Source organism: Hyaena hyaena, unplaced genomic scaffold (genome assembly GCF_003009895.1).
Source record: "Hyaena hyaena isolate Hyena2069 unplaced genomic scaffold, ASM300989v1 scaffold_1511, whole genome shotgun sequence".
Classification (NCBI taxonomy): domain Eukaryota; kingdom Metazoa; phylum Chordata; class Mammalia; order Carnivora; family Hyaenidae; genus Hyaena; species Hyaena hyaena.
The window spans coordinates 290577-312665 of NW_024082143.1; the positions used below are offsets into that span (position 1 = coordinate 290577).

At 35.2% G+C, this 22089-nt stretch overlaps 1 protein-coding gene across 1 annotated transcript in view; it reads left to right on the forward strand.

The window, feature by feature from the left end:
• The window catches only part of IQCM (IQ motif containing M), a gene marked incomplete at its 3' end in the record, with an annotated part of 223658 nt that extends 204965 nt beyond the window's left edge, over window positions 1-18693 (forward strand). Inside the window, exon 9 of the mRNA XM_039223934.1 lies at window positions 18495-18693. Coding sequence (XP_039079865.1) covers window positions 18495-18693 — 199 coding nt within the window. The remainder of the gene's footprint in view (window positions 1-18494) is intronic.
• Between the last annotated feature and the right edge of the window lie 3396 nt (window positions 18694-22089).

Here is a 22089-nt window from a genome sequence, read left to right on the forward strand (position 1 = left end):
AAAAACTGAGGACTGATGGATGTAGGGGGGAGGAGGGATGGGCATGGAGGAGGGCACTTTGGGGATGAGCACTGAGTGTTATGTGGAAACTAATTTGACAATAAACTATTTGTAAAAAAAGAAAAAAAAATTTTCTTGTTTATCTGAAATCCCACACCATTTCTGTCGTAGAAATTCCATGAAACTTTAAGATCCAAATGTTGGGACACTGTAAGCTTGACCTGAAGGATTTTTCTTGTTAGAGAGGAATTTCCCATATATTTTCAGCTCAAGGTTTCCTTACAGCCTGCATTAGGCAGGTTTATTATAACCTTCTATCAGTCATCAGTCAACTTCAGTGAGGTACTGGCCAATTTCTAAAGCACATTTGCATTTCAAGGGTAAAAAGATGTCATTCATATATTACCACTCTCAGGCTACAGTAAACACAAGAGAGTTTGTTCCCCCACCCCCTCCTCTTTGTTATAGAAAAAAAAGAAAAGATGACGGAATTCATTTACACATACCCACAAGCTTTCTAGGCACCCTCTACATTTGGCAAATAGGACTGGTTTGTGTGCTCACTCAGCATTATTTTTTAAGGAGACAGTCTCTTGTGTGCTAAAATGTGGGGCTAGGAAGTGAAGCAAATGAAAAAGGCTGTTGCTGCACTTGATCTGGAATTATGGCAAAGTGGTGCACCCACTCTTATTCTTGGAGGGGGAATGGAACCTGTTGCCCTCCGTAGGCAAATGATAGTCGAAAAGGCAGAGTCATGATGATTTCTGTCCTACTTGTCAATAAGCCTCAAAGACAGGGTTTCAAATTTCTATCTTTTTCTTTTATCTCCCTATTTTTTTAAACTATCAAGATCTCAAAATTTAAAAGGAGAAGAAAATATGGCATAATTCTTAGGTACACTTGCCTCTACCAATATGTGTGCAGATGTACATAAGACTTTTCATTAGTGTTATTACGAAACCAGGAGCTGTAATCCTCAAATCCCATACATTTAGGTTGAATTTAGTAGGTTACAAACTCCAAACAGTGGCTGCTTGCTTTTATTTTTGAGTTCTTAAATATATACATTTGTGTATTTTTGTGAGAGAGATGTGATCTTATTGCCTTAATTTTCTAATTCTGGTGCAAACTTTTTTTTTTTCATACACACCCTTGCCCAGTGTTTTTAGAATATAATTTTCATAGATGAGCATTTATAAAATTGATTTCTGAATGATTTCTACTTCAGTATTTCAATTTAAATAATAACTTTTGAAATTGTTAAAACTGCACAAGTTTCAGATTATTAGATATCCATAAGATTAAAATATGATTGAGAAAGCCTGAGACCCTATTTAAGGGAAAACTAAATTAAGCATTTCAAAGAAAGCCATGTGATATCAGTTCAATTAGAATTGTCAAAGGAACATTTTTGGGAGTTTTATTGTTTTTTAAAATAAAATACCTAATATAATCCTAAAGCAGAAAGAATTAAAGACAAATAGATGTAATTCTTAATTTTTAGCTTAAAAACGTAATGTGTACATGAATTATGTATATATATTTATTTTTTACCTTAATAAAGCTAAGATTGATATTTTTCAATGAAGTAAGATCTTGTCTTCTAGTATCATCTTTTAAAAAATCTCTTCATTAACTTCTTTATACCTAACTCATTTTTCTCTTATTTTTATATGGTATCTTTAATATAAAGTATCAAGTGCAGTTTATATTTTCAGGTCAAGGGAAATAATGCATCAGCACACAGTCTGTTCTCAATATCTAAGCGAAAATTGTGAGCCAGGAGCTTTATTGATTGCAATGTATTGTACTATTACGATGACATTGTACTCTTATTTTCTTTATATATATAAACAGTCTTCTTTGAGGTCTACTTGAATTTGTTTAGTACCTCTAGCCATATGGCAAAATCTTTTTCCTTCAGGTAACCTATTGTATTCTATGAATAAGACTCTTATTTTCTTGTGATGTCTTTCTGCAGTGAGCTCTTAATCCCTGGAAGATTCATATGATCTTCATGATAAATTTTCCTTTTGTTGAATTTCTAAAGCACATAATTGCTTTTTTTAATGACTGACTGATTTGCAAGTAAAGAGCAGAACAGTTGATGGATCTTTAATCCAAGAGGAAAAACATTCTATTGTTGATTCATAATATTAACTTTCTAGTTGTAGTAGGTTCAGAGGCTGGTCATCACCTTTCACCTTTTTAGTATTTGTTTCAATTCTAGATGATGAAAATGTTATTTGAATACATCATCTGTGAAAAAGTATACCATTTTGGAACCCTGAAGTTCCTTGTTATTTTTTTTATATTTTGAGATTAAAATATTTTTTAATGTTTTTATTTATTATTGAGACACAGAGAGAGACAGATAATGAGCAGGGGAAGGGCAGAGAGAGGGGGAGACACAGAATCTGAGGGTGGCTCCAGGCTCTGAGCTGTCAGCACAGAGCCCAGTGCAGGGCTCAAACTCACAGACTGTGAGATCATGACCTGTGCCAAAGTCGGATGCTTAACCAACTGAGCCACCCAGGCGCCCCTATTCTTTAAGATTTTAAGTGTCCAAATAGTTCATGTAAATATGTAGATGTGGAATAATTACATGCTTTCTCCTTACTATTTTATAGTATACAGGAACCAAAAGGATAATAGTAACAGGATATAAATAACCAGTGTTACTGAAACATAAAATTGCCCTATCCTCAATTTTTTCTTTTTTGATATAAAAACATAGTACATTTATTGCCATATGTAAGTATGAAATTCATACTTCAGAGTCTGGATATTTAGGTGGGTTCTTGAATGTTTCCTTTATAGCTTGGAAATTACTGTATTTGTTCATTACCATTTTTTCCTGGAGGGGGTCAAGTCCTCTTATTTTATCTCAACACAAGTTTTACAATTTACCACCTGATAACTTGCCTTTGATCCCTTCTTGAAATTTTGCTGCTTAATAATGTAACGTTAGCTTGTTTATGGTTTATATCTTCCATGAACAGTTATTTTTCTGGGTAAGTACTCAGCCTGAGCAATTATGAAAATAAATTTATGGGGAATAATATTTCCCTAGTGATAACTTTCATTGTGTGTTTTGTTTTTGAAGAATAATAGAATCCCAGAGTTTAAAAAACCTTAGAGATTTTCTACTGAAACCCTCTAACAAAAGGGTGCATTTTAATATTATGGTACCCACATAGTCTCTACTTGAAAATTCCAGGGATTCATAATGTTTTGTTTAAGTGACATCCCATTTAATTCTAAGAACTTCTCAGATTTTTCGGACAGTTCTCTGTGTAAAACTCATCACCCATCTCCCTTCAGCTGGTATCCATGGTCCTGACTTTGTCTTCTTGAAGTCACCACCCTAGTTACTAGTCTTCTCTTTTTAGATTAAGCCCCTAAATATGTATGTATGTGTATATATATATACATATATATGTATATGTATTATGTGTGTATATATATATATATACATATAATGGTTTTACAACATATTCATTAGAATGAAATTCAATTTCATTTAAGCAAAATGATACTTAAATCTGTATCCCCTTGTAAATGGAGATTCGAAGAGTATAGAATATGGTAGGCATCTATTCTTTGTATCTTTTTAACATCTCCAGTTCAACTGGGTCAGCAGACTCAAGTATAGTAGGCCCTTGAGGAATACGGGTTTAGACTACAAAGGTCCCACTTATATGAGGATTTTTTTTTAAGTATAATACTTTAAGTCTATTTTCTCTTCCTTATGATTTTCTTAGTAATATTTTCTTTTCTCTAACTTACTTCATTTAAGAATACAGTATATGATACATATAACATACAGAATATGTGTATGTTATCAGTAAGGCCTTCAGTCAACAGTAGGCTATTAAATTTTGGGGGGGAGTCAGAAGGTTTATGCAATTTTTTATTGCACAGGAGGTCAGTGCCTCTAACCCCCATGTTGTCCAAAGGTCAAATGTAATGTCTTAAAGATGTACTCTCTTCATTCATTTCAAATCTCTGCTTTCTCCTGCTTGGCTTTAATACTCTTACTGAAGACTTTTTCTCCATGGGTTAAGGAAAATGGCTGGCTTCCAGCTATTTGCAATTGACTTACTTCCTGCTCTTACCAAAAAGAATGGTCTCTTATTACACATCCACACCCACTAACCCCTCCACCCTGAATTATTCTGGCTGACCTTTCAGCATGGATGACACAATCAGCCCTAGACAAATCATGTAGAAGTTACATGAGTGGACTGGAGGAAGTGCTGTTCTATAAAAGTCCAAGAGGTGTGTAACAAAGGAAAGGAACAGATGCCCACCATACTCAAAAATATCCTTTTTAAAGTATCTTGCTTAGCATGAAAAGACGCTCAGAGGAACTTGGGTGGCTCATTTGGTTAAGCCTCTGACTCTTGAATTTGGCTCAAGTCATGATCTCACAGTTTTGAAATAGAGCCCCATGTCAGGCTCCACACTGTCAGTGTGGAGATTCTTTCTTCCTATTCCTCCCCCCTCAAAATAAACAAATAAACTTAAAAAAAAATAAAGTATGTTGCTTAGGGGGGAAAAAAAGATTTCAGATGTAATTTTATCTGCACAAGGTAGAATGGGACCAAACTGTCAACACCATGGGTCAGTGCATGAAGCCCATCATTATGTCAGTTTTGGTGGGCCATTTCATAAGAGTAATAGTCACATTGATTTACATTCTGTCTTTTTTAATGTTTTATTTATATTTATTTACATTCTGAAAAACAAATAAAAACCCAAACAAGCAAACTCTGAGACATCAGATATTCTAATTTGTCCTAATTTTGTTCTCCTTTCATCCCTCCTTTATTCCCTTTCTCTACCCCTCTTTTCTTCCCTTTCTTTACTAAATATTGCCAAGCACACAAGGAAAAGCCATTGCTGTTAGGGAACTGAGAGTAAAGAGGGGTGATAGACCCAGAAGTAATTATAAAGTAGTGTGGTAACTGCAATATGAAGGAAGCATACTTAACCATCTCCATGGGTCTGAGAGGAATTCTTTGTATAATCATATGTATTAACCAATTGAAGAACTGTAAAGCTGTCACATCCAAACATTGGATTTAGCTCCTTGTCACATTTACCTTACATATTACCTTTTCAAGAATCTTATATCTGCCATGACACACATTTAAAATTTTATCTTCCACCCCTAGTAGCACTCCTGAATTGTCTTCCCACTTTATTTTTTTATCATAGCACATATTGCCTTCTAACATACTCTGCAGTTAAGTTGTTTACTGTGATTACTGTTTGTCTTTCCCACTGGAATTTAAGCCCAGTGTGGGCAGGGTGTTTTTTTATGTTTTATTTAATAGTGTATCCTTAGTGTTAGAAGAGCATCTTACAATGAATGGACATTTTTTCAATGCATGAATTAAATTTTTGGATTTTTTCTTTGTCTTCAAATATATTTTCTTCCCTTTCTAGCCATTTGTAGTTTTTCTTCCCATTTCTACTGGTATGTACTTGGAATCTTTACTGTAATATCCCATAATCATCTCTCAAAACTGAAATAATTATGTATTCCTTTCTCTAAATCTTCTCTCCTATATTCCTTATCTCAGCTGGTAATGATATATCCACCCTATCATCTAAAGCCACCCAATCAGCCTGTAATTCTCTACCTGGTTGACAAAGATTTTATGAGAACCTTGAAAATTACCTTTTTGACATTCAGAAACATCATAAATAATATGAATGTAGTAAAAACCAGACAAAAATAGTAATATAATTAAAGTAAAGTAAAAGAAATAAATTCAAGATGGCATGACATTCTTTTCATACACATTCTGACTCTTGGCACCATTACTACTTTAATTACATACCATTCAGTTGATAACTAATAAAATCTGGTCCATACTTATTGGTCCATACTTTATGTAATATTTATACTCTTTCCTCTTTGGAAGTGAAGACATTTGCCATTCTCCAGAATTCTCATATCACATTCATTGTCCAGTTTCTCAAAGACAACAGATCAATAAATGAATCTGGAAAATTATTTTTGTGAGCCCAGAAAATTTAACTAAGAGCAGCTTCAGTTTTGTTTATGAAATCTTTCCAGTTTGAATTCTCTCCTGTGAGTGTTTCTTCTATCCTTTTTAGTATGACGGTCATTCTTCTTGAGCAACATAGAACCAATACAGCCTGATGGAATACTGCATTTTCAGTAAACTCCAAGGGATAGCAAATGCTGTCGGTCCTCAGATCACACTTTAGTAAGCTAGTGGGTGTATTTGACTATGTTCAGTGTTCCCTTCAACTTCCAGCTCTGTAAATTCCTAGAATGACTTAGTGGCTTTCTGCTAGGATTATCAAGTTAATAGAGAGTAGTTCTCCTGTTGTACTCCTGTGCCATTATCTTGTGAGATGAAGAAATTTGGGAAAATAACTACCAAAGAACTGTATCTCCTGGGAAATGCTACTACCATCTCCAAAGTATTATCATTTGGCCACATGTTTCTCAGTATTCCAGGTCTGCCTTCCTCAAGATTGTATCTCAGTAGTGTAAGAAGAGAACAAAAGTAGCTAAATACAGGTCAAAAATTCCCTCAATTATCCATTTCTTTTCCCTGATATCATTTTATAGTGCATGATGTGTCCTTTGGGCTGATCCTTCACCTACCCTAGCATTCCCTGGCTTTTAGAATGTCTAGTTTAGTCTGAATCTTCAGGAACTGTTGGCCCCCTGTTTATGACGATTGCCAACAATTTTGAAACTTCCTCTTAGTTGTTAATTATGGAATTTTGGTGTCTTCCTTTTACTGTTTATATTCCCGTGTAAGGATTCTACTCAAGAAAGCCATACACCCAAACAGGAGCAAGGTCGTCAGTACATCATTGGCAGCTTAGATCTCTGAATGTATCCAGAATCCATCATCGGTGAGAGTCACCAAAGAACATTAGGTCAGCACCCATCTGGTTTTTTCAATCTTGTCAAATTTGATGGAAATACATTGCATCAGTAGGCAGGACAAATGGTAACCGAGTTCTGATAGCTGGATTCTCTGGTAAAACGATGTTGGAGCATATTGGCTTAAGCTACAGGCTGAATTTGGGGACTTTTGCTTTCTTCTTTGAAGTAGGGATGGCTGAGAACTTAGAAAAGTCTTGAGTTTGCTTTGTTTCTCATACGCATGAGTTATTCATAATTCCACCAGTGTCTGCTGAGGGATGCAGCAGTGAGTAAGGAAGAAACTGACTACATAGAACCAGTACCTGGGAAAAAGAATGGCTGGGCCTGATTAAAAGGGAAGCCCCTATGAAAGTGTGATTTCTGCATGGAATCAGAATGAAAATGTCTTGAGGAGCAACAAGCAGAATCATGGGAGGAAAAACACACAAATTCCCATCTCTAAATTACAGTAATCTTGCCCACCAGTAAAATGAGGGTAAATGAGTGTCTCAAGCAGGGGAAATCAGATTTCAATTAGTTATTTCATGGAAGAACTCACAGAGGAAAAGTAAGGAGGCAGAAACAAGGAGAAAGGGGGCTATAAAGTCCCTCTTTCTCTCCTGCAGGTTGCTCTGAAGACTCCACGTTTCCTGATTTTCTAATAGAATTTGACCTGCCACTGTCTGATCATTACTCTTTGTGCCTGCACGAGGATCTCTGAATTCCTGGAAATGGCAGTCCCTAAAACATATATGTGGTTGGGACTAAAATATTGAGAGTAATATCAGAAAATGTTTTTAGAATCACCTGAATTTTATTCTAGAGACAAGGAATCTAAGAATAGGCACCAGTCTTCGTTGTCTGCCCTTTTTGAGCAGCGATGAGAGAGACAGATGACGCTGGGCAGAGCCAGATCTCCTCCAGGACTGACTAAAGTTTGGGTTGGGAGAAGAGGGCCACCCTAAGAGAAATAAGCAAATTACTATATTGGAAGAGTAGACAACTCATGTTTCCAATTTTGTAGATAAGCTCATGAAAAATTGACAATTCTGGTCACTGTGCCACAGAAAAATCAGCTCCTATTACACCTATGGCGTAAACATCCTAGTCATCTCAGGCATGTATCTTCAGGGTAAGGTTTTTCAGTGCCCTACAGATAAAATGTGTAGGCACAATAAAAAGGAGTTTTAAATGTTTATATTAAAGAGAATTCCCTGAAAGTGCATCATAGATTACTTTGACCGTAACATCAGAATCAATTAAATTTGAACAAAAATAGCATTTCCTTTCTGCTTTTGTTTTTCTACTGTGTAAAATGACAATTTCATTTTAATTCTCAATAAATAAGTGCTCCTCCAAAATGTTTATATGTGAGGGAAAGAATAATTGTGTTTTTTAAAACTGAATTTGAAATTTAGATATTTCTAAGCTGTTTTGAGGAAAAGCTGTTGATAAATTGAAACCAAGCAGCAGCAGCAGTAATAATAAAACCCATCTTTCCCTAGATATGACATAATGGGCTGGGAGAATTTCATTAGGGGCAAGAAGAGGAAATCCTGCCAGCCCATTATATCACTTGCACTGCTGGAGAGGTGCTAGTTAGAGAACTTCAGGTAGTAAACTAAAGCAAATATCCCCGGAGACTTTAATCTGTTTTTTTAATGCTGATTTATTTTTGAGAGAGAGAGAGACAGAGTGCAAGCGGGGGGGGGGGGCAGGGCAGAGAGAGAGAGTCACAGAATTCAAAGGAGGCTCCAGGCTCCACGCTGTCAGCACAGTGTCCAGTGTAGGGTTTGAATCCATGGACTGCGAGATCATGACCCAAGCTGAAGTCAGCTGCTTAACAGACTGAGCCACCCAGGCACCCCTACCCCCATAGACTTTAAATAGAATGTTGACCCCGCCCTTTAATATGCTCTACTTTAAGAGATTGCTGTGCTACTGGGAACAGCCAAAAATAAGAGGCCACTTGGTCTGAGGAGGGTCTGGCAGGCTGACAATTGGAAATGATCAAAATACAAATGGAGTATATAAAGAACAGTAGAAAATGAATTTCATTCAGATATTGAAGCTAAACATTATGTTTGGATTAAAGTGGTGTTATCTTAGACCACTTCAGGAGATTGCATCTTATTTTTAAAAGTCCCAGGAACCGCGTTCTGATTTTTGAAGTATATAGGCTTTGCTAGTATGAAGCACTAATCCCTTGGGAAGATTTGGAAATGTAGTATTAAATAGTATTAAGATGAGGGGCGCCTGGCAGGCTCAGTCAGAAGAGCATGTGACTGTTGATCTAGGGGTTGTGGGTTCGGGCCCCACATTGGGTGTAGTGATTACTTAAAAATTTTAAATATTATTGAGACTATATTATTCATGGAAATGTAGTGCATCCCTGTTCGTAAAAATCTTTTTTTAAAAACCCCACTCTGAATTTAAATGCATTGTTTTCAAACTAAACAGATCTCATGTAGTGGATTAAAGTAGGCCACAAACTTATTTCACTCGTTACCCACGTTGCTTTCAAATCTGGCATTCAAAGCACGAGGGCATCACATGTTTCTACTTCAAGGCTGCAAGTACAGGAAACGAAAGCCCTCAACACAGCTTGGTAGCAGAGGATCCAAATCAGGGTAAATTGTGAAAATTATAACGAAATTACAAAGCATTTGGACAAAGAGCATGCTAGTCTAATCGAGAAAACAGTGATATTTACTTTTTGATAATGCAGGTTGGAAGAGGAATTGGGGGAGGGAAACATCGCAAATCTCTTTTAATATATTTCTGAACTTGGCAACCTCAGCTGGTTTTGTCACATATTTGCAGCTTAAAAAGTATTTGGCTTTTAGAACAGCCAAAATAAGTACCCTTTAATCACTTTCAACCTATGAACAGATGGGCAAGCAGTGCTTTTATAAATGGAGCATACAAAATACTTCAATATCAGCCAAAACTAATTAGTAGCAATATCTGAACCAAACTCTAAAACTGATTTAGTGTTTAATATATATTACCATATAAGCATTAGCAGTTGAAAGGAAATTCCCTGTTCAAATGTTTGCCAAGCTCAGTGTCTAATGTTCAGACATGATTAACGTACTAATTACTTATTGTATCTTTTCTCACATGTAATCTTGCTTAATGATTTCTTCTCTCACTGAAAACCACTTGATTCCATACCTTGATGATAGAATTGTCAAACTTCAAGTGAAAAAGTCAAATTCAGCTATTCAACCATCCCTGATCTTTCAGACTTTCTTAGGGTGACTTTAGCAGGAGGTGGCTTGAAGACAATGCAGGTGGTCTCTTCAATGAGAAAAAATGGTTTTATATCTAGCCTCTAATGACCTACATTTTTTATCTTCATAAAGATTTTCTAGAAGAATTTTATAAAGACTCTTTAGTGGCTAGGAATCTATAAAAATGAGAATTCTCTCCATAGCAGAATTGTGTTCAGACATTGTGAAAGAAGATAAATTTTTAAATTTCATTTAGAAGGTAAGCAAAGGATAATTCCTACTGATCCTCTAATCAGAGGTTACTTGGCCTCCATAGATTTGGTAGTCACGGTGCATCCCCCCTCTCTTATTATATGTTGTCTGGCTGTATCTTGTCAGTACTGCTGTAACAAACAAAGGAAGAGAAACCTAGTGCCAGTCACCCAAATCATCCTAAACAATTGGGGATTGGGGAAGTCATGACATAATTTTGTTTTCTTTTGATTTTATTACATACAAAGCAAGGAGGGCTTTGAATTCTGACTATGCTAATTATACCTTCATGATCTTTGGAAGTCACCTAATTTCTTTTGCACCAATGGATGAAAACATAATAGTAACATTTATCCAATAAAAGTATTATTTTTAACATTTTTATTTATTTAGTATTTAGAGAGAGCATGAGTAAGTGCATGAGCAGGGAAGGGGCAGAGATAGAGGATCTTAAACAGGATTCACACTCAGTGGAGGTGGATGTAGGGCTGGACCCCATGACATTGGGATCATGACCTGCACTGAAATCAAATTGCACACTCAACTGAGTCACTCAGGCACCCATCCAATAAAATTATTTTGAGGATTAAAGGAAAAAGTATACATGAAATAAATGTTTAATAAAATATTGCCACTGCTAGTACTGCTATTAATGGATTTAATTATTATATATTTCTTTTTTGTTGTACAATGCATATTAGTCTACTTCATAAAATCTAAACAGAATAGAGAATAAGAAACAAATACAGCTGATCATTGGACAACATGGAGATTAAGGATGCCAACTTCCCCACACCATAAAAATTGTGCATATAACTTTTTGACTTCCTCAAAACTTAACTACTAATTTTCTGTTGACCAGAGCCTTACTGGTAATTAAATGTCAATTGACACATATTTTGTCTGTTATATGTATCATATACTATATTCTTATAATAAAGTAAGCTGGAAAAGATGTTACTAAGCAAATATAATACAATATCAAAATATCTGTACTATATCAAAAAAAATCACACGTAAGTAGACCTGCACAGTTCAAACCCATGTTGTTCAATGGCCAACTGTAGCCATTTCTCTTTAAAACTTTCTGGGGCGCCTGGGTGGCTTAGTCGGTTAAGCGTCCGACTTTCGCTTAGGTCATGATCCAGTGGTTCGTGGGTTTGAGCCGCGCGTCGGGCTCTGTGCTGACTGCCAGCTCAGAGCCTGGAGCCTGTTTCAGTCTGTGACTCCCTCTCTCTCTGACCCTCCCCTGCTCACGCTGTCTCTCTCTCTCTCTCCTAGAAATAAATTTTAAAAAAATAAAACTAAGACTTTCTTTACAATGTACTGTTTAATCATGGATTTCCATTTTTTTATTTAAAAATGTTTGTTTATTTTATATATATATATATATTTTTTACAGATAGTTTATTATCAAATTAGTTTCCACATAACACCCAGTGCTCATCCCCACAAGTGCCCTCCTCTATGCCCATCCCCCCTCCCCCCCACATCCATCAGTCCTAAGTTTTTGTCAGCATTCAAGAGTCTCTCATGGTTTGCCTCTCTCCCTTTCCCCCACCTTTTCCCCCTTCTTCTCCCCCTCGTTCCTCAATTAAGATCCTCCTAATCCTCCTATACATGCAAACATATGATATTTGTCCTTCTCTGCCTGACTTATTTCGCTCGGCATAACACCCTCAAGGTCCACATGGATTTCCATTTTATTGGAGGAGTTAATGCATCAGAATCTATGAGGAGAGGCCCTGAGCAGAAGTTCTTGAAAAATATTTCTTAGATGCCTCACTTGATTCAGAACCACTGCATTAATACAGTCACTAATAATATTTAGCATGTTTCTTTCTGGACTTATTTATATACATCATTTAAAAAATAATGTTGCAGTCCTATAATGTAATGTATATAATATATAATGTATAATTTAATGTCTTCATTCTCTTAATATCCTTTTTTTGGAACCATAAGCACTTTCTTAAGTTTTTACATAGTCTTCATAAATGTCACTTTTATGACCTCATAATTTATTGATTAGATATAATACAATTTACTTAGATATTTGTTTCTGGATTTCTCCCATCATAAACAAAACTATGATTGATATTTTTATAAATATAGCTTTTCTAACTTCTGTTTAATTTAGAGATTAGTCTAGAGGGAATGATATGAATACTTTGTTTTACTGTGCCTCACTTTATTGCATTTCACAGTAGGATTTTTTTTTCCAAATTGAAGGTTTGTGGCAACCCTGTGTTGAGCAAATCTATTGGCAACATTTTTCCAACAGCATTTTCTCACTTCATGTGTCTGTGTCATATTTTGGTAAATTTTTCAATATTTCCAACTTTTTCATCATTATATTTGTTATGGTTCTGTGATCAGTGATTTTTGTTGTTCCTGTTGTAATTGTTTTGGGGTGCCACAGAACCCACCCATAATCTGTAAATGTTATGTTCTTACTGCTCCACCAACTGGCTGTTCCCCCCTCTGTCTCCTCTCCTCAGACCTGCCTATTCCCAGAGACATAGCAATATTGAAATTAGATCAGTTAATAAGCCTGCAGTGCCCTCTAAGTGCTCAAGTGAAAGGAAGTATTGCACATCCCTCACTTTAAGTCAAAAGCTAGAAATGATTAAGCTTAGTGAGGAAGGCATATCAAAAGCCCAGGTAAGCTGAAAGCTCGGTCTCTTGTGCCAAACAGTTAGCCAAGTTGTGAGTGAAAAGGAAATGTTCTTAAAGGAGATGAGAAGTGCTACTCCAGTGAACACATGAATGATAAGAAAGTGAAACAGTCTTATTGCTGAGAGGGAGAAAGCTTGAGTGGTCTGAGTATAAGATTAAACCAGCTACAGCATTCCCTTAAGCCAAAGCCTAATCAAAAGTAAGGTCCTAACTCTCCTCAATTCTGTGAGGGCTAAGAGAGGTAAGGAAGCTGCAGAAGAAAAGTTGGAAGCCAGCAGAGGTTGGTTCATGAGGTTTAAGGAAAGAAGCTATCTCTATGACATCAAAGTACAAGGTGAAGCAGCAAGTGCTGATGGAGAAGCTGCAGTAAATTATCCAGAAGATCCAGGTTAGATAATTCATGAAGGTGGCTACACCATTAAAACAACAGATTTTCATTGTAAATGAAGCAGCCTTGTATGGAAGAAGATACCATCTAGGACTTTCATAGCTAGAGAGGAGAAGTTAATGCCTGACTTCAAAACTTCAAAGGACATGCTAACTCTCTTGTTAGGGGTGAATGCAGCTGGTGAGTTTAAGTTGAAGCCAATGATTGTTTACCATTCCAAAAATCTTAGGACCTTAGTAATTATGTTAAATCTACTCTGCCTGTGCTCTGTAAATGAAACAATAAATCTTGACTAACAGAGCATATGTTTATAACATGTTTACTAAATATTTTAAGCCCAGAGTTGAGACCTACTGCTCAGAATTAAAGATTTCTTCCAAAATATTCCTGTTCACTGACAATGTACCTGGTCTCCCAAAAGCCCTAATAGAGGTAGAGATCAGTGAGGTGAATGTTGTTTTCATGCCTGCTACCATGGTATCTCTTCTGCAGCCTATGGGTCAAGGAATGATTTAGACTCGTAAGTGTTCTTATGTAAGAATTACATTCTGTAAGGCTAATGTTGCTGTAGATAGTGATTCCTCTTATGGATCTGGGTAAAGTCAATTGAAAACTTTCAGGAAAGGATTCACCATTCTAGGTCCCATTAACCATATTTGTGATTCATGGGAAGAAGTCAAAATAGTGACATAAATGGATTTAGAAGAAGTTTATTCAAACCCTCATGCAAGACGTTAGAAATCCAAGACTTCAGAGGAGGAAGAATTGCAGATGTGGTGGAAACAGCAAGAGAACTAGAATTAGAAGTGGAGCCTGAAGATGTGACTGAATTGCTGTGATCTCAGAATAAAACTTGAACAGATGAAGAGTTGCTCATTAGGATATGCAAAGAAAGTGGGTTTTTTTTATTTAAATAAATCCAAATTTTATTTGAGAGAGAGAGAGAGAGAAAGAGAGAGCAAGCAAGCAGGGTAGAGGGGCAGAGGGAAAGAGAGAGAGAATACCAAGCAGGCTCTGCTCTGTCAGTGCAGAGCCCAATATGGGACTTAGTCCCATGGCTCTGGGATCATGACCTGAGTGGAAGTCAAGAGTCAGATACTCTATCAGCTAAGCTACCTGGTGCCCCAGAAAGTGGTTCCTTGAAGTAGAATCTACTTCTATTGGAGATATTGTGAAGATTGTTGAAATGACATCAAATAATTTAGAATATTAAATGAACCTAATTGATAAAGCAGCAGCCGAGTTTGAGAAAACTGACTCCAATTTTGAAAGAAGTTCTCCTATGGGTAAAATGCTATTTAACAGCATCACATGCTATAGAGAAATCATTCATGGAAAGAAAAGTCAATCGGTGTGAAAAACTTTATCATTGTCTTGTTTTAAGAAATTGCCTTAGCCACTTCAGCCTTAAGCAAAGTGAGAGAGAGAGAGATTGAGAGAGAGAGAGAGAGAGAGAGAGAAGAAACTAACAAGTGAGCATGGCTTGCAGGCTCCATGCTCAGTAACGAATCCAAAGTGGGGTTCAATCTCACAATGAGTTCATGACCTGAGCTGAAATCAAGATTCAGACACTTAACCAACTAAGCCAACCAGACTCACAGCAATAATATATATATATATTTATATATATATTTTATAATATATATATATATATATATATAAAGGTATGCACATTGTTTTCTTAGACATAACATTATGGCACACTTGGTATAGTGTAATTATAATTTTTATATGCACTTGGAAACCAACAAATTCATTTGACTCATTTTATTGCAATATTCCCATGTTGATATTCACTATTGTGCAGTGGTCTTGATTGAACCTGCTAATATCTCCAAAATATGTAGGCAGGCTCTGAATGGCTGAAAATATACTCTTTGGGGGCCAATATTTAAAACACTGGGATATCTAAGGATTTTGAGTTTTATGCCAGAAGGCTTTTGAGCTAATGGTCCTACCCTGATATAAGAACAATACAGGGGCCAATATACAAAAAGTCATTTATGTAACTATGCCAAACATACTTTAGTATTTCTAGAATCCCTCCTTTTATATAGTGAAGAAGAATATCTTTGGTGTGGTCTTTCAGCCATCTGAGACACCCAGAAGATAACTTAAAATATAATAGTTTATTTTTATGTTTGGAGTTTGAACTTGGAGAAAACAATATTGCAAAGAATTGTTAGAGGAGCCAAAATATGAGCAAAAGTCATTGGTTCCTTTAGAGTAAAAAAAAAAAAAATAACACAGCTACAGCAACATTAAATAATAGAAATACCAGATTTTGCAAGAAGTAGTTCACAGAGAAAAAAAAGATAATTACAATAGAGTATTTTTGTGATATAAGTAACTTTTGTTTTCTAGGCAATCTATGTTGATGGCATTAAATGGTTTTTCCTTTGTTAAATTAAGAAAAGTCCAGACTGGATTCAAAACTCTGTCAATGCAACAGAAAGTAAATCAAATTCTAATCTTATTCTTTTTGTATACCACTTAAATAACATTTTATAGTCAAGGATTTGATTATAATTTCATTTCTCTATTTTATGATTAAGCTCATCAAAATTGACTTAGTAAAATTTTGCTGTATTTTATAGCTTTTCAAATTCATTATTTTTACTATAATTCATTTTACATCAAACCTCCTATAAATTATTCTTCAGCTTCAGATTTCCCTTTCTATGATTTTTAGCATTCCAGTCATTTAAAGATGTACTACTGATCAAAGTCCATATGTCTAAGGCCTAAGATAAAACTTTTTCTTTTTAAGTTGATAAAAACAGACAAAGCACATCCATCATTTTATAAACATGTTTGCATTTCTTCATAACTCTTTTATTTAATATAGTTCTAGTCACTCATTTTAACTATAGCTTTTAACCAAAATAACTAATTTCAATTTCAAATCTCTCTTTCTCTCTTAGACACACACACACACACACACACACACTTCTCAGTAGGTGACTAAGAACTCTGTGACATTAAAGACAACTTTAGAGACCAGCAGAGTGCTTATACTTCAAGAATACACATCACACATCATTTTACAATCATACATACCCCTGTAAGATTTATTTATGTCTTCTTGATAGAACATGGAATTTAGGGTATACACTTGGCTCACTTGGGTATTTCTGTGACACCTCTTTATTTCTTCTGACAGAAAGGAGAAAAGTTAGGAACTCAGAATTCTTTAGATTTCACAGTAGATCTTAAAACTCTGGATAAGCCAGAAGTAATCATTAACATTTCATATACATCACCAGGTTTTTCCATACATTGAGGCGCATTCATCAAAATTGTTATATTAACCAAGCAAAAATCCTCTTAGAAGGTAGAGCTCTCTTTTCCAAGATATTCAATGTTAATTTAAACCAAAAAACTTGAAAGATATACTTCCTTTTCGTTGCCTTTTTGTGTAGTTTTGTCTAAAAAAGATATTTCTTTAGAACACAAAATGATTTAGTTTTGACTCATTAATCTAAAAAAAGCTTTCTCAAGAGAGAGAATGAGAGAAAGAACCAGCCATAGATACAAAAGAGCTCCAGTTACAAGAACAGTGTACAAAGCTAACTTCTTTCCTTTTGCAAGGAGAGTAAAGACTTTTTTCCATTTATACACACAAGCACAAAGAGAATGAACAGCCTTAGCATAGGGAAAGCATAAATATGGAACACAATTTTCTGTGTCTGAGCAAATTTCACTTGTCAGTTGTGGCTTCTTGGGAATAGAAATGTCATGGATTCAAAGAAGATCTCTAAGGGATACTTGTTATGAAGCTCTCTTGATAGGGAGCTGATCTCCATTCTAGTTGGCACAAAATTATGTCCTAAATGTTTTTAGCTATACTTGTGTTCAAACTGCATGTAATACAAGGCATATCATAAACTTTAAGACTAACAGAAAAAAAGAAATGAAAAAGACTGAGCTGTCATCTACCATCTACCACCCAACAGAGACTAGATGACTGCATGAAATAATCAAAATCAGACTCCCAGCATTTCATCTACCAAGGGAAGAACAATAATGTCCATTGTACAAAACAGAACAGGACTCCTCATGACTCAGCATAATGCAGACATCAAAATAAACTCAGAGGAATGAAAATGCAGAAACAGAGTCATGATATTCACTTTAGGAATCAAGAAAGTTGGGTCTAGGATCCAGAGATCTCTATCCAGTACACTTTTTATGGAAAGACTCAGTTCTATCTGGGGTGTGAATCAATCTGGGCAACTCATTGGAATTTAAGCTGTGAAACATGCAGAAACCAAAGCAATGAAGAAGAAAAAAAAAGATTTTTATATGCTAAAAATTACAGGGAAACTATTCTTTGAACTTTGGAAGACTTTGAAAAAAATCTGCCATATAAAGAATACAACATATATAAATGAAAAAAGCAGACACGAGATTACCAAGATTACAGTGTGTCCATGGTAGAAAGCCTGCAGTTTTCTCAAAAATGTTCATCACTGCAAGGGCCATCCACATCAGTATGTCAGGGCTTGTAATGGTTTCCATTATGGTCACTTGCTTCTGTGATCCCATAGTCCATAACCTTACCAGTACACTAGCATGCCTTTTGATAGAGAGTATTTGGAAAATAAAATCACTTTTCAGGTGGTGCTTCATAAGCAGAGTATCAGCATCATATAATTTTGAAGTAGTCTTTATTTTCAATAACTATATGACTAACTCTGTCATATGAAAATATTTTGTTCCTTAAATGTTAGAACTCTCTTTGCAATAATTATGGATAAGGTTTGACAAATGTTCTTTCTTTTGGATTTTCTTTCTTTAGAAGGTCAAGTTTATACATGTTACATTGATTCTGGCATATTCAAACTTATTTGGACAGCCCTATTGACATGTCCAGGTGATGTACATGAAGTCTATGTATATATAATAATACATTTCCTATTTTAATATATTTATCACTGAAATGAATTTAAGACTTTTCAGAAGTGATTATTTTTCTTATTAACTACACTAAGAAAGTTTTATATTTTATTTTTAGGCTAAAATATATTCAAACTAAAAGTGGCAAACTTGACAATAAAGTTAAAAGAATTGGACCACACATAGAAATCTTCCAAGTGTTCCGGGAAAAAACCAAATTGATAAATACCAAAAAAATAGTGAAAATGATCACCATCATGCAGGCCTATGTCAGAGGGTGGCTTGAACGCAGAAGATACCAGAGAATAATGACCAAGGTAAAGCCTATGTTAAATATATTGTGTGTAAATTTTCTTGTGTAGATTTTGAATAGTCACCTGGTCAATATATCTATGATTTTTCTAAATAACATTCTGACTACATTCTTTGCATGAAAAAATGGTATGAATAATCTATTCTGCCCATGGTTTCAGATTTTGTCAAACTGGAGAATCTAAACAAAAGGTCTAGTTTATCCTTAACCCAGTAGTTTTGGGACCATATTTATTCTAAAGCCATATCTTTGTCCTAATTTTGTTTCTCCTTTTTGCTGTTTATTCTCTGTATAAAGCAACTTTCTTCCATTTCCCACACCACTTGGTACTGTTGTATTGCATATACATTCAACTCAAAACAAATTATACACACAACACAAACATAAACACACACCTCTGAGAAACTTCTATAAGCAGCAGTCTCGACTTTTAAAATAAATATTTAGGACCTATTTTATCTGAGAGAATGCAGAAGAACCGGTTGCATGGATCTTGGCAGACTTTTGAGAGGATCTGAAAATATCCTCACCTTGAGGGCTAAAGTTTTACCACTCACAAGGAATTTGGGAAGCCAACTACAAATAGAAGAATAGATTAGGAGTGCTCTCTTGAATTCCTGGCACTTCTGGGAGGAGCCCTCTTGAATGGCCTTGTAGTGGGCACTCCAAATCCATTTCTGTGAGAATTCAGTGATGCTATTACAAGGCAATTCCTCTGGGGCGCCGTCGGCTCAGGTCATGATCTCACAGTTCGTGGGTTCCAGCCCCACGTCGGGCTCTGTGCTGACAGCTAGCTCAGAGCCTGGAGCCTGTCTTTGGATTCTGTATCTCCCTCTTCCTCTGACCCTCCCCTGCTCATGCTGTCTCTCTCTGACTCTCAAAAATAAATAAAAAACATTTTAAAAAATTGAAAGAAAGGCAATTCATCTGCCTATTTCTGTATAGTTCTGTATATTTATATACATATTAATATGTACCCATAATACCTATATGTAGTTATGATGATTAAATGTGATAATGCATATAAAAATTTAACAAAAAAGTAAACATTCCATATAATTAGTCTTTCAGTAATTCTGTGAGGTAGCAGTTTTATCCATTCTATAAGTGTAGAAACTGAAGATCAGAGGAATAAAGTCATTTGCTCAACATCACACTGCTGGTAAGTGACAGAAGTAGAACTCAAACTCATGTTTGTCTGACTCCAGAGCCAATCTTATTCTACATATCATATCATCTACTTGAACTCATTATGGCTGATTCATCCCTAATCTAATCTCAAGCCATAGCAAGACCTATCTCTCTAACTCAGACTTCAGGGACTAAAGTACCCACTTGGAAGATCCATAATTAAATCAAAGTTTATATAGCCCTAAATGAATTCATTTTCATACTTCACAAAGCTCTTCCTTTCCTTTATTTTTTAAATTTTATTGAGGAATAATTGACATATAACATTATATTACTTTCAGGTGCACAGAATAATGATTTGATGTTTGCATATGTTGCAGAATGATGACCACAATCAGTCTAGTTACCATTCATCACCATACGAAGTTAACTTTCAGGATTTATTCTCTTGGCAGCTTTCAAGTGTGCTTTATGATATTATTAACCCTGTGCTATTGTAGGCACCATGTCTTATTTATTTTATAACTTGAAGTGTTTACCTCACTCCCTTTACCCGTTTCATCTACTCCTTAGTTCTCCTCTGGCAACCACTTCTCTTCTCTGAAGAAGTGGTTTTGTTTTTGTTTCATTTGTTCATTTGTTCATTTGTTTTTTAGATTTCACATGTAGGTGAAACCATATGGTATTATCTTTCCCTGACTTACTTCACTTAGTGTAATTCCCTCAAGATCCATCCATGTTATCACGAACAGCAAAATTTCATTCTTTTAATTTAATTGAAGAATTTTTAATTTTATTCTTCAATTTAATTGAAGAATAATTGACATACAATGTTGTATTAATTTCTGTTGTACACATAGTGATGCAATATTTATATACATCATGAAAAGTTCACCACAATAAGTGTTATCATCAGTCCCCATACAAATTGTTACAATATCATTGACTATGTTCCCTATGCTGTACATTTCATCTCTGTGTCTTATTTATTTTATAACTAGAAGACTGTACCTCTTAATCCCCTTCACCTATTTTGTCCATCTCCCTGCACTCCTCTTCTTTGGCAACCATTAATTTATTCTTTGTATCTGTGAGTCAGTTTATGCCTTGTTTTGTTTTTCATTTGTTTTGCAGTAGATTCCACATATAAGTAAAATCATACGCTATTTGCCTTTCTCTGCCTGACTTATTTCACATAGCATAATATCTGCTACGTCCATCCATGTTTTTGAAAATGGCAAGATTGCATTCTTTTTCATAGCTAAATAATAATCCATTGTGTGCGTGTGTGTGTGTGTGTGTGCGCGCACATATACATATACATCTAGATAGATGGACATTTAGGTTGCTTACATATCTTGGCTATTGTAAATAAGCTGCATTGAACAGAGAAGTGCATACAACTTTGAATTAGTGTTTTAATTTTCTTTGAAAAATACCAAGAGTAGAATTGCTGGATTGTATAGTAGTTCCATTTTTAATTTTTTGAGGAATTATTTTCTGTAGCAATTATACTAGTTTACATTCCTCCTAATAATACACAAGGGTTGCCTTTTCTCCACATCCTCACCGATACTTACTATTCCTTATCTTTTTGATACTAGCCATTCTGACAGGTGTGAGGTGATATGTCATTGTGCTTTTAATTTGTATTTCTCTGATGATAAGTGCTGTTGAGAATCCTTTCATGTATCTATTGGCCATCTGTGTGTCTTCTTTGGGAAAACATATATCCAGATACTCTGCCCATACTTTAATTGGACTTTTTTTTATATTGAGTTGTATGAGTTCTTTATATATTTTTTGATGTTAACCTCTTCTCTGATATGTCATTTGCAAATAATCTCTCCCTTTCTTAGGCTGTTTTTTCATTTTGTTGATCATTTCCTTTGCTGATTCATTAGGCTGTTTTTTCATGTTGTTGATGATTTCCTGTGCTGTGCAAAAGTGTTTTTTAGTTTGAGGTAGACCCATTTGTTTATTTTTGCTTTTGTTGTTACTGCCTGAGGAGACAGATCTAAAAATATATTGCTAAAACCAATGTTCAAGAGCTTACTACCTGTATTTTCATGTAGCAATTCTAAGTTTTCAGGTTTCACTTAAGTCAATAATACATTTTGAATATATTTTTGTTTATGGTATAAAAAAGTGACCAGTTTTGTTCTTTTGCATGTAGCTGTTCAGTGTTAACAACATTATTTATTGAAGAGACTGTCTTTTCATTGTATATTCTTATCCATTATCATAGATTACTTAGCCATATAAGTGG